The sequence below is a fragment of the Brassica napus genome, chromosome C9 (genome assembly GCF_020379485.1).
Source record: "Brassica napus cultivar Da-Ae chromosome C9, Da-Ae, whole genome shotgun sequence".
NCBI classification, from domain to species: domain Eukaryota; kingdom Viridiplantae; phylum Streptophyta; class Magnoliopsida; order Brassicales; family Brassicaceae; genus Brassica; species Brassica napus.
The window spans coordinates 59,717,523-59,731,060 of NC_063452.1; the positions used below are offsets into that span (position 1 = coordinate 59,717,523).

Consider the following 13,538-nt stretch of genomic DNA (forward strand, 5'->3'; position numbering starts at 1 on the left):
TGATTTCAATTAATGTTAATCCTTCATTTTCGTGCTCTCAGTTCCCAAGATTATTAAATACTCCCTCTGGATGTATGATTTTAAAGTTTTACACACACTGTTAAAAAAACAATAAATACACGCTATTCTAATCGTTACTTTTTATTATATAAATAAAATTTCACCGCTCGTAATTTTATTTTTTAGTTTATGTTTAAATTTTAAAAATAAATACATTAATTATATCTCAAAACATGGAGTACATTTGTATACAAAATAAAAAGATAAAACATCATACATTCGTATCCGGAGAGAGTACAATACTGATTCAATAGCTTGAACTATAGTAGTTACTCCATTTGTTCTTAAATACTCTCTCTGTTTTTATTTGTAAGTAGTTTTAATTAAAAATGTGAATATTAAAAAAACTTTTATTTTTGAAAAAATAGTATTTAATACATAAATTCAACCAATAATAAAAAAATATGAATTATTTGATTGGTCATACAATATGTAAAAAATGTAAAAAATGCTTTGCATTATATAAACATCTTACATTGTGAAACACATATTTTTTTGTTAAAACTATTTACATATCAAAACAGAGGGAATATAAAATGTTTAAGTAAAAACATGTACATTAAGAAAATCATTGTTTTGTCTAGAAAATATCATTAAAACTATAAATTAATGTTATTCAACCAATTACAAAATAAATTATCAAATATGATTGGTAGACGGAGGTAGTAATTTCTATCCAATATTTTATCCTTTACCAACCCGCGAGTGTGTTCTTCAAAATGTCTCAAGTCTGAACAGATTACGGATACATTATACATCCAATAACAAATGTCAAATAGTATTGTTTATTCTAATTAATAACAAGTGGCAAAATACTGTTTTCTGCTCTTGATCAATACTACTAATACTAGAATGTTGGTTATGGAAAGTTTGGGCCTTATATTTTGTTTCGCTTTCTCTTGGGCTCTTGGATGAAAGCGTTTGTTGAGTGCAACAGATCAAAACCGTTTCCTTACCCCATGGAGTTCTCAATATAAAATTTTCAAAATACATATTTATATATATGTATGTATAATAAATATTAGTATTTAATTGTGTATATTTTAAAATAGCATTCAACAAACGTTTTTACACAACATGCAATAAAAAAACTCGTTTCAAAAACCTGCTCTGTAAACCGTACTACTCTTTTCCTCTTTAACGAGAACTAAGAAGCATCTCTTCCACAAATAGTTTACAAAAGATGGGTATTCACGTCAAATATTTATGTTATTACGCCGTGATGATGGATTCTCAAGATACTTGTCACTGCTCATATGATATGACAGAACAAAGAAAGAAGTAAAAAAGACATGTGTGACTGTGAAATCAGCTCCTATTGTTTTACTGAAACATGGTTCTTCAGATATAGAGATACAGAAAGCATAGTGAATCAGATACGCACAATACAAAAGATCAAACAACGACTAAAACTTATAATGTGATAATATGTCTGATGCGAAACAAGAGTATTTCGAATCATCTGAATTATTTTAATCCAACCTTCTTTCTTTGCAGGCCTTCTAGTTTGGTTGGTTGATTTTCTTCTTTGAGATTTTTCCCTTAGGTTTAAGAAAGCTATAGAAAATAGGGAATAACAATACATAATTAAATTTATTGATTCACTGAGACAAATGATCTAGTATATAGTTTTACTTTAGAAAAAAAAAAACAGTTGAGAAGATTACCTCTTTAACGACGTGTGGTGCTTATCCTTCTGCGTTTGGTTCCACCAAAAGGGTTGATAAACCATTCTGGTTTGTAGGAAACCATTATGTATCCCATCGTGAATCCAAATGCAATACCAGGTATGAAACCAATTGCAGCTGCTATCCAACTTATCACCTCCTCTTGACCATCTTCTTCTTCCTTTGACATTTCAGACGGTTGTGATGTTTTCCCGTGGATATGATCTACACAAACTTCTTCAAGCGAAGGGCCATAAAGTCCCAGGTTGTCCTTGAAAGAACTGCAGGGCTGCGTTCGAAACTGAGTGCCCCCTGGCACTAGCCCCACAAGCTGGTTATGAGAGAAGTTCATGTAAGAAAGGTACGAGAGGTTCCCTAGCTCTTGTGGAATTTCTCCCGTAAGCTTGTTTTTGGAAAGGTCCAGTGACTCGAGAGACGAGAGGTTCCCCATAGACGATGGGATGTGGCCGGTGTAAGCATTGCCTGATAAGTTGAGCACGTGAAGCTCTTTCAATAAACCGATGGACGATGGAATCACTCCTTCAAATTCGTTCTCCGAAAAGTCTAGTGCGGTGTAGATTGTTAAGATGCGTACCAACTCAATCTCTATGCCTTTATTCATCAAAACTATTGAATCGGAATAGTAGCTTGTACCCATGTACTGTCCGTAAGATTGATCTCCATCTTTTCCAATAGAGTGCATTGCTGTCCAGTTCAGAAAGAAGTTCGATGGCGACGTTCCATTGAAGCGATTATGCGATATATCGATGATCCGCAGTTTAGAAAACCGAGTTTGATGTATCGGTCCATGGAACGCATTGGAGCGAAGGACAAGAACTTGTAGCTCGGGGAGAGAACTCAACCAGGATGGAAACGTGTCGTTGAATATGTTGCTTTCCACATTCAAAACTTCAAGAGAAGAACTATTGATTAAAGATCTTGGAAGCTTTCCCACCAGTTTGTTATGACCGATGTCCAAAGACGTTAGACGTCCGCTTAGACGATTTTGTCTAAGATTCAGAGCTTGGAGAACACTGCTGAACTTTCCGAGTGGGAATGAACCGTTGAATATGTTGTTGGATAAATCGAGAACGGTGAGAGAGCGCAACTCGCATATGAAACTGGGGATCCTGCCCGTGAAATTGTTGCTGGCGCCGGAAAAGTAATCCAGAGAAGATGATTGCCGGAGTTTTTTCGGACTTTCGAAGCTGGTGAAAGTGTTGTTGGAGAGATTCAGGTAAGAAAGAGTTTGATAGCTCCCATAACCATCCAGGGACTTGACCTTTGATTTTGTTGTTGGAAATGTCTAGTCTCCACATGTTGTGTTGAGTTCGTATGAACCCTGGAAACTCGGTGGTGATTCCGCATCCTGACAAGTACAGCTCTCTTAATAACGGAGGATCTGAAAATGAACTTCTCTTTTCATACGTAACGTGGTTTCCCGTGAGATTCAGTTTATCTAGCCACTTGAAACGTGATAAGATAGCATTCAAGTCAATCGCAGTGGCGGTGTTCAAGTCGGAGATGTCGAGTTCTTCTAGTGACTTGAGGTTCCAGAGAATGCTAAGGTCAACTACTGAGCCTTGGGTGTTGAGATGCGAAAGGTCAAGTGTACGAAGGTTGACTAATTTGGAGATGGATCTGGGAATCGATCCCACGAAGTTGTTATTCCCAAGGCGTAGATCTACTAGCTCTGATGATAATAAAGATACGTTCCCGAACTCAAGAGTACCGTTTAGTTGGTTATATTTCAAATCAACGTAAGTCAAAGAAGGGATGCTAAAGAGGGAAGAAGGAAGAGTTCCAGTAAAAGCGTTCCCACGTATGTAAAAGATCTCCAGGTTGGAGAGCGAGCTTATGTTGGGTGGAAGCATGCCTGTGAACTGGTTGTCATCGAGTGATAGATATAACAATTTTGTTAGATTTAGTAGCGTAACAGGAAAGTTACCACTAAGCTCGTTCTCTTCAGCGGATAAGTCGGTGAGATGTTTCAATCTGCCGAAAGAAGATGGGATTTCACCGACGAAATTGTTTGCTGAGAGATCGAGTAAGGTCAGATGTGAAAAATTTCCCAAGAATGATGGAATTTCACCAGAAAAACTGTTTTCGCATATACTAAGAAAGGTGAGATGATGAGAAACGTTTGCAAGTGAGTATGGAATTTCACCAACCAAGTTGTTAGCACAAAGTGTAAGATCGGTGAGATACGAAAGGTTTCCAAGTGAAGGTGGGATTTTACCAATAAGTTTGTTCTGGGAGAGATTGAGAATGGTGAGGTTATAAAGGTTTCCAAGTGAAGATGGGATTTCTCCGTTGAAAGCATTTTTCCGAAAGATCAAGAGTGGTTAGCTTAGAAAGATTTCCAAGCGAAGATGGAACGTTACCACTGAAATAATTGTTTGAAAGGTCCAGAGTTGCTAAAAAAGGAAGGCTTTGAAACCTCAGAATAGTACTTTTGGAATTGAGCTGGCCATAGATGCAGTTGCCACTAAGGTTCAGCTCGATCACATCCCCAAAAGTGGCATCGCATCTGATACCATCCCAAGAACAGCAGTCGCTGTTATTCACCCATGACACCGTCCGGTCAAAACAAGGCTTCTGAATCTGGAACTCGTTCTTCAACTCCAGAATTGCTTCCCTTTGTTGAGGATGGCACAAGTGCCTAGCAGGAACCGCAAACTCATCACGAAATAAGAAGAGGAAACAAAAGGAAATAGGAATGAGACTAATTGATTTCACAGAGCCTTTCATATTCGAAAATGGAAACAGTGAAGAACATATTTTCATCCCCGCCTTTTATATTACATAAATCTCCCTCACACCACAAAATTCTTCTCCCGTTTATTAACTACTCTCGTATGACTTTTCTCCCTTTTGGTAACGACGACTCACATGGTTGACTTGACAATTGATCCAAATTCATCTGAAGATTAATTTTGTTCTTATAGCTTAATTAGTTTGTACTTATCCTAATTAAATTTCTATAACCAAAATAACTCTCTAACTTTTTTTGACCAAAAAAAAACTCTCTAATTTACTCTCGCTGCCGCATATCAACGATTATAGTGCTAGTTAATTTGTTGACTACGCAATTATCGTGCGAAACTCTGTTTCCATCCAAACTCTATTACTTTCATATCTTTATCTTGCATTACAATAGCTTTTTTTTATGAATACAATTAAACATTCATATTAAGAAATTGAAAATTTTGAATAATGTACATTCATTGAAAGTTTGAAACAGACAACTTTTAGAAAGTGACAACAAATAAAACCTAACGTAATTCATTTTTAGTCAATTAAACAATAAATTAGAATGAAGTTTCAAAGATCAAACTGTTAGACTCCCACCTAAATAAATACAAGAATGTAATTGTCACGGGGCATTAACAAATGAGTTTACGACTTTTCTCTCGGTTTGCTCATTACTTAAATGACCGGAAGCACTCAATACACAACGTATAAAGATACGTTCAATTTATACTCAGGTTATATGACCGTACAAAAACATGCATGTAATTTCGAAAATTTCAAATAACATATCTATTTTTTTTTTTTTGTAAAATCACATAATCTGCCGCATCATCTAATTTTGCTGACAATGATGCCACATATATAATTTTTGTTAAAAAATAAATGAAAACAAAATAGTCATTTTATAAAAATAGTTTTTAGAAAATGTAAAATTTATTAAAATTTTTTTTTTTATTTTTTTGTCAGCAATTTATAAATTTTTATAATTAAATAATAAATTTTAATCTTCTATAAAAGATATATTCGTAAATATTATATAATAAATTTACATCATAAATTCTAGAAATGTAGCGTTCGGATATCCGTTGGGGGTTCGGGTCGTGTTTTTTGGATTTTTGTTCTATTTTGAAAAACATCCTAGGACCTATACTAGTGTTTTTTGTAACTATGGATCAGATAGGATATAACACACTGGTTCATACCAATTTTTATCACATCATAGAGCCTATAAAATAACCATATATTATTCAGATTCGAGTTATATCATATCGATTTGGATAATCCGAAAATAAAATCTAAAATTTATAAGCAAATCATAAGAAATATATACTTATTTATATATAATTAAATATTTGAAGTATATATTTATTTTTAAAATATTTATATTGTATATTATTTTGGACATTTGGATCGGTTTCTTTGGATATTTTTCTGATTTTTTGGATTTTCGAGTTTTTTTCAGTTACCTGTTCATATTTGATTAATAACACTTCGGGTTTGGATATGTTTTGTAACACCATACAAGATCTATCCGGGTACGTTTTACATTTAGGACACGGTACATATTAAGTTTTTTTGGTTTTTGGTTCGGATTTTGTGTTACGAATTTTATGCCTTGCCCTAAACACAACCATGATTAATCGAGAGTAACACAACTGAAACATTGGCATTGAATTTGAATCATTACAACACATTTATAACTCTTGTAAGGACGGTATTGTGATAGGATCAAAACTATGCTTGGGCGTTCGGGTTCGGATCGTATATTTCAGATTTTTTAGTTTTCGGGTCCATCCTCCTAGGTCCCATTCTAATAACTACAAAGTATGTGTTAGATCTGGATAATAACACTTTGGGTTCGGTTCTAATTTGTAATACATCCTAAACCCCATAAATTAGTCATACACTACAAGAAAACATGACCTTAACGACTACAGTATTAGTAGCTAGTTGGTCGTAATATGGGCATTACGAAAAATTAACTTCGAAAATCGATTGGTCGTAATTAATTATTAGAGGCACATTGGTCGTAATATTACGACTAGAGATATTAGTCGTACACTGGTCGTAACCTTACGACAAATTTACCTCTAATGTCGATGCTTATTAGTCGTAAGGTAACGACCACTTTACATCGACTTTAGATGTTCATTGGTCGTAAATTTGACCAACTTTATTTATTTATTTTCAAATTTTGTATTTATTTACAAATTTTATATATTAATTAAAATCAAATGTTTAAATTTAGTTTGATTTAATTTTTTTTAAATTTGATAAAATTAAAAGAAAATATCTAACATCCGTAAACATAATAATATCCATAATATAAAACATTCAAAATACAAATTAATTAAAACCGAAAAAACTAAGCATTAAGGTTTATTTCGTCGAAGAAGTCGGATGATGTGCCGGAGGTAGAAGCTGATGGATCCGGCTGTCCGAGAAAGGTACTCCCGTAAGAGTTTCTAGGCGCAAGGTTCCTAAGTCTCTTTCTATCGCCAGCCATAGCAATATCGTCAATCTGGAAAAAAAAACCAAAAAAAATAGATGGTTATAAACAATTCAATTTTTTATATAAAAATAATCTAAACCTATTCTAATTCCATCATAATCTAACTCCATCCTAATCTGCTTCCATCCTAAACTAATTTCAAACCTAATATAATCACCTAACTAACCACCTAAAACTAAAAAAAAAAACTTACCTAGAGAGAGAAGGGAAGTCGTTGTTAGAGAGAAGGGAATGAGCAACCAAATGGCTTCGCGAGGTCCGAGTATATATAGAGTTTTGGTGTTAGTTGTAAATGGGTTTTAATATTACGACTAATGAGAGACTAGTGGTCGTAAAGGAGACGTAAATTTACGACCAATGGGGGACCAAATAATATTACGACCAATTAGGGACTAAATAATTTTTTTTATTTACGACCAATTAAGGACTAATAGTCATAAAGAAGAATTAAAATTACGACCAATGTGGGAAGAATTAAGATTAGTCGTAACTGAGTCGTACTTTACGACTAATTAGCTTCGTTTTGTCTTTATACCCTAAAACCGAAACCCCAAACTCCAAACCTCAAACATCATAAGTTTTATACACTTCTAAACCCCAAAGTACAAAGATTTTTTTTTAAACTAAGTTCATATATAATTGAGCAAACATGATAATAAGTTATATATTATTTTTAATGCAATACAAAGAGTTTAATAATATAATAAAACACAAACACTGTAACATAATCAATCTCGATCACTCGTCATCAGAAACATCATCCACTTCATCATTTTCTTCAAATTCATCTTCGTTGGCTTCGTCTATTGCATCGTTTGGAAGTTCTTCATATCCCTGGTTGTGTGGATCAACAAGTAAGATATCATTTGTAGCTTGCTCAGGTACTTCTATTTCATTTACGACATCTTCTTGTAAAGGCGGTTGTTCATCAGTCAAGACTTGGCCCCGAGGTGTAACTTTTATAGCGGCTAACCAAGATATTCTAGATTGTCTGATCCTCGGGTGTGAAATAAAACAAACTTGGTCTGCTTGAGATGCCAATATGTAGGGTTTAAATTTGTTGTACCTCCGTGTAGCATTTATATCAACAACTCCAAACTTGCTATACCGAACACTTTTATTGACGGTGGGGTCAAACCAGTCACATTTGAAGAGAACGCATTTCAGCTTCACCAGGCCGGAGAACTCCACTTCGATGATCTCTTGTAAGATTTCATAGAAATCAGTTTCACCTTTCACACATACTCCATAGTTCATTGTTGCTCGCCGACTTCCATATTCGTAAGTGTGAAAAGTGTAGCCTCGTGTGAAATACATAGTTGCTGTGGTGACGACTTCCATATTCGTAAGTGTGAAAAGTGTAGCCTCGTGTGAAATACATATTTGATGTGGTGACCTTAGCGACTGGACCTTTGTATCAATTCGTGAAACCACTGAGGATAGAATGAACATCATAATCAACCTGGATCATCAACATATATATATAAATATATAACTTCACTAATTATATAATAAATAACATATTTACGTTTGATTATAACTTAACCACAAATGTGCAACTATGTTTCTCGTAAATTGGTCGTTAATCAGATGGTAGCTTGTCGATGTAATTTAGTTGTACATTTACGACCACATTACGACTACCTGAAAGTGTGGTCGTAAATGCGAAGTTAGTTTACGACCAATTTACGACTAAACTTTTTAGTAGCAAAATTACTTATAAGTTACGACGGACTTTAACATAGTCGTAAGTTAGACGTAACGTCGAAGTTAATTTACGACTACACATTTGTAGTCGTAAATGGTAGTCGTTACTCTCACGTTTTCTTGTAGTGATATATCGTTCGAATTAAGGTTATATCGGTTCAATTCAGATATATCCAAAGTAAAATATAAAATTTAAAAGCAAAACATAATAAAAATACTTAAAATTAATAGAAATTAATCCAACGCACATCAAAATGATAAAGTAACAATAAAATGTTAAATCAAGCATAAAAATAAATACCGTTTGTAAACAATATGCATTACCTTATAAATAGAGTAGACTTTTTATCTAATCAAGCAAAATTATAAAATACTTATTTATAACTAATTAAGTTTTTAAGGTATTTAGTTTAATTTTATTGTTTATTTGTTTATATCATATCAACGTAAATATTGAATTGAGTATTTGAAATTCTTGTATATATTTCAAATATTTATATTGACTATTAATTTTGGAATTTCCGGATTACCCATTCGGGTTCGGTTAATAACACTCCGGGTTTGGATATGTTTCGTACCATCCTATAAGACCCGTCCGGGGATTTTCATTTCAGATAGAATAACAGATAGAGTTTTCAGTTCAGGTTTGGTTCGGATCTCGGGTTCTGGATTTTATGCCCATGCCTAATCAAAACATTCATGGATATATCTCTTATATAAGATTAAAATTTTATCAGTTACCTAATTTTTTGTTAATTTTACTACATAATAAAAATGTATAAAATTTACATTTCTAAAAAAATACTTTTGTAAAACGACTATTTTACTTTAAAAAAACTATACACATAGAATCTTCGTATGCAAAATTAGTTGATGTAGCATTCACATCAGCACAATTATAGATGATGTGACAAATAATATGGCGACTGATGTATGATTTCGCCCAAAAGAAAAATATGTATATTATTCAAAATTTAGAAAGTGCATGTATACTTTTGCACGTGAAAAATGCATGTATATTTTTGCACGGTCATATAAGCCGAATATGAATTGAATATGCCGCTTCATGTAGGACTAGTATTGATCCCATGCTATGCATGGGAATTATTTTGCTTACAAATAAAACAAAGTTTAGTTATGTATAATTAAAAGTGACATGTATATATATTTTGTTGAACAAAGGCTTCAGTAAAATCATTGCCGAATTTGATTGTTTTAGTGATGCAATATAGAGTGGAAAAAATAATTTCTTTATCATTCCATGTGTATTAGACATCTGAAAAAATCACTATGTATTGCAAAAACTGCAATAATACAAAAATATAATTGCTAATGTATACCTCTGTTAATTTTGTCATAGAATTTAATTAACCTTCATGTGAGTTTTGCCATCTCCAAGACTTCGTATTACTCTGGCCCCTCACCATACATAAACCAATTTTCTTATTATCTAAAACAATAAAACTATAGAAAAAAGTATCAAAGTACTGTACTCACCAATCACCACAGTATCTTCAAAGATGTTTTCAATCCACATTTTGATGTAAAACCTATTGAACAATAGGAAAACAATATATCATTATGGAAACGCAAAATCTTTTTTTTTTTTAAATGTAAAAAAAGTTTCTCAGTTACCACGTTTGCATCAGCGTTCATATGTTTTATATCTTCCTTTTTTTTCTGTTCAAAGTTTTATATCTTCCTTTTCTATCATGCTTTTTGTCCTACAGTCTCTTTGATCCAATTGATCCTCCAGCAATTCATATCCACCACATCTACTATCTCACAAACCTTCTTAAGCATGTAATGCTCTGCTGAAGCTAACAAATATATATAAAGTAAGGGAGATAGAGTCACTGGAAAAATTAATATGTGTTGCTGAAATCTGATTGGATATGAATTGTACTCTGTGTTGGATCGAGACATTCCATATGGTCCCAATTATGAATTAGGATATTGAAATGAAAGAAGGATTATAGGTCGTTTAGTATTCCCTGTTTTCGACCAGTTTGGAATTTCTCTGTTGTTTATATAAAGAATCAGAGATATTTTAAAATAATGAAAAAAAATGATCATGGACAAAGAAGAAGGATCATTGGTAGTGTCGCATGTTTAAAGAAAAACTGTTATACGGTTTTTTGTTTTTTTCTCTTGTAAGCTTTATTTTGTTAAAAATTTTTAATTTTTTTTTATATGTCATTATCTAATTTTATTAGATAAGCGATATGAGATAGATCGTTTTCCCCTTAAAAATGACTCGTTACAAATTACAGCAGACCAACGGTTCAACCAACCACCACTCCAAAGTCATATCAACGGTTATCCAAATCGGACCCGACAAAGCCACGTGTAACTTAACTCTTTGACAAAAACCCTAGTTCCAGCGCCACTGTTTCAGTCTCACTCCAAACAACTCACAATCTCTCCAGCCATGGCGTCAGCTACTCAGCTCCTCTCCCAACCTCCATCTCTCCGCGGAAACCTAAACCGATACCAATCCTCCCTCCCAAGAATCTCGTTTCTGTCTCTTAACTCCACCTCGAAACCACTTAACCGCCTCTCCGTCAAAGCCGCCGCCGCCGCGTCCCAAAACTCGGTGAAAACACCGACGAAGGATGCTGCGTTCAAGCACTGTTTCAAGAAATCCTCAGATGGATTCCTCTACTGCGAGGGAACTAAGGTTGAAGAGATCATGGAGAGCGTCGAGAGAAGACCTTTCTACTTGTACAGCAAGCCGCAGATCACGAGGAACGTCGAGGCGTACAAAGAGGCCTTGGAAGGTGTGAGGTCCGTCATTGGCTATGCTATTAAAGCTAATAACAACCTCAAGATTTTGGAGCATTTGAGGAGTAAAGGCTGTGGTGCTGTTCTCGTTAGTGGAAACGAGCTCAGGCTTGCTCTTATTGCTGGCTTCGATCCCACCAAGTACAAAAGTTTTTTCCTTTTCTTAAAGGGCTGTTCGTTTGGTTGCCGCAGGTACCGGCGTCAGCGTCAACATTCTGCGTCAACTCTTGTTCGTTTCGTTGACGCAGGAAAATGTATCTAACGCCGCGTCCTGCGGCTGACGCCGATAAAATCTGCGGTCGCGATATAGTATGCGGCAGCGTCAGCGTCTGCGAAACGAACAACAACTGTCCTCATTGACGCTGTCGCCGCCGCTGACTCCGAAACCTGCGGCAACGAAACGAACAGGACTTAAGACATTGATAGAGTGTTTGATCTGGACTAGTGGCTGTTGTGATAGGTGTTGATTGTGTCTTTGCTGTTTGTTGAATGAATAGGTGTATTTTCAATGGAAATGGGAAGCTGTTGGAGGATTTAGTTTTAGCTGCTCAAGAAGGAGTTTTTGTAAATGTTGATAGTGAGTTTGACTTGGAGAATATTGTGGAAGCTTCGAGAATATCTGGTAAGCAGGTCAATGTTCTGCTGCGTATCAATCCTGATGTGGATCCTCAGGTATGGTTTATTTGTTAGCATAATAGTTATTTCTACAGAGATATGGATATGAGTTAGCTTTTTTTTTCTTCAGGTGCATCCATATGTAGCAACCGGGAACAAGAACTCAAAGTTTGGTATCAGGAACGAGAAGCTTCAGTGGTTTCTCGATGAGGTGAAGGCGCATCCCAATGAGCTCAAGCTAGTTGGAGCTCATTGCCATCTTGGCTCTACCATTACAAAGGTGGATATATTCAGAGATGCTGCGGTTCTCATGGTGGAGTACATTGATGAGATCAGGCGTCAAGGCTTTGAAGTTAGTTACTTGAACATCGGTGGTGGTTTAGGGATTGATTATTACCATGCAGGTGCTGTACTTCCCACACCTATGGATCTCATCAACACTGTAAGAACAAACATCTCATAACTCTTTCTTTCGTTTTAGTAGAATTTTTACAATCTTTGATGTATTATTCCAGGTAAGAGAGCTTGTTCTGTCACGGGACCTGAATCTAATAATCGAGCCAGGGAGGTCGTTGATAGCAAACACGTGCTGTTTCGTTAACCATGTGACAGGTGTGAAGACGAATGGAACTAAAAACTTTATAGTGATCGATGGGAGTATGGCTGAGCTAATCCGTCCCAGTCTTTATGATGCCTATCAGGTAATGAAAACCAAATAAGCTTGTTACAAATTGCCTTTTGGAGTTATAGCTAAACATCTTCTTGTTTCTTGTAATACAAAAGCACATTGAGTTGGTCTCTCCTCCAGCACCTGAAGCAGAGGTTTCGAAATTCGACGTAGTGGGTCCTGTTTGTGAATCTGCTGATTTTTTGGGCAAAGACAGAGAGCTTCCCACTCCTCCAAAGGTGAGAGATAAGGATCTGATTCTGTTTGAAAGCTCAAGAAGTAATATGGAATCTAATGATTTAATTGTATTTTGTTACAGGGAGCTGGTCTAGTGGTTCATGATGCTGGTGCGTACTGTATGAGCATGGCTTCCACTTACAATCTCAAGATGCGTCCTCCGGAATACTGGGTAACACACACATTTTCTTCTTCTTGTTTTCTGGAGAAATCACTATTAGATTTCATGATTTATATATTCTAAACATTAGAGTGCTTTCTGTTTGGAGGAAAATTGATGAATGTGCTGTTTTTTGTGCAGGTTGAAGATGATGGTTCAATCACTAAGATCAGGCATGCTGAGACATTCGAAGACCATTTGCGTTTCTTCAACGGTCTATAGATTTCCATTCATCATTGTTTGTTGCTATCTCCATTCACTTCTGTAATGCTATTTCCATTCATCATTGTTTGTTGCTATCTCCATTCACTTCTGTAATGCTATTGCTGTGTTAGATTTTCATGTTGCTTGTTAAACCCAGTCTTCAATAAGGTG

At 35.0% G+C, this 13,538-nt stretch overlaps 2 protein-coding genes across 2 annotated transcripts; one reads left to right on the forward strand and one right to left on the reverse strand.

The window, feature by feature from the left end:
- Positions 1 to 1,288: 1,288 nt before the first annotated feature.
- LOC106424556 (receptor-like protein 18) lies at positions 1,289 to 5,207 on the reverse strand. Its single transcript, XM_048769265.1, is given in 4 exon segments — positions 1,289 to 1,617; positions 1,728 to 2,967; positions 2,969 to 4,054; positions 4,056 to 5,207. Coding segments are annotated over 3 exon segments (2,781 nt in total). The 5' UTR covers positions 4,515 to 5,207; the 3' UTR covers positions 1,289 to 1,617; positions 1,728 to 1,731.
- Positions 5,208 to 11,000: 5,793 nt separating this feature from the next.
- Positions 11,001 to 13,519, forward strand: LOC106424616 (diaminopimelate decarboxylase 2, chloroplastic-like). Its single transcript, XM_048769267.1, has 7 exons — positions 11,001 to 11,625; positions 11,982 to 12,156; positions 12,230 to 12,541; positions 12,615 to 12,800; positions 12,883 to 13,005; positions 13,086 to 13,175; positions 13,305 to 13,519. Exons 1-7 carry the CDS (start codon positions 11,132 to 11,134, stop codon positions 13,383 to 13,385), a joined length of 1,461 nt encoding a protein of 486 aa, XP_048625224.1. The 5' UTR covers positions 11,001 to 11,131; the 3' UTR covers positions 13,386 to 13,519.
- Positions 13,520 to 13,538: the final 19 nt, after the last annotated feature.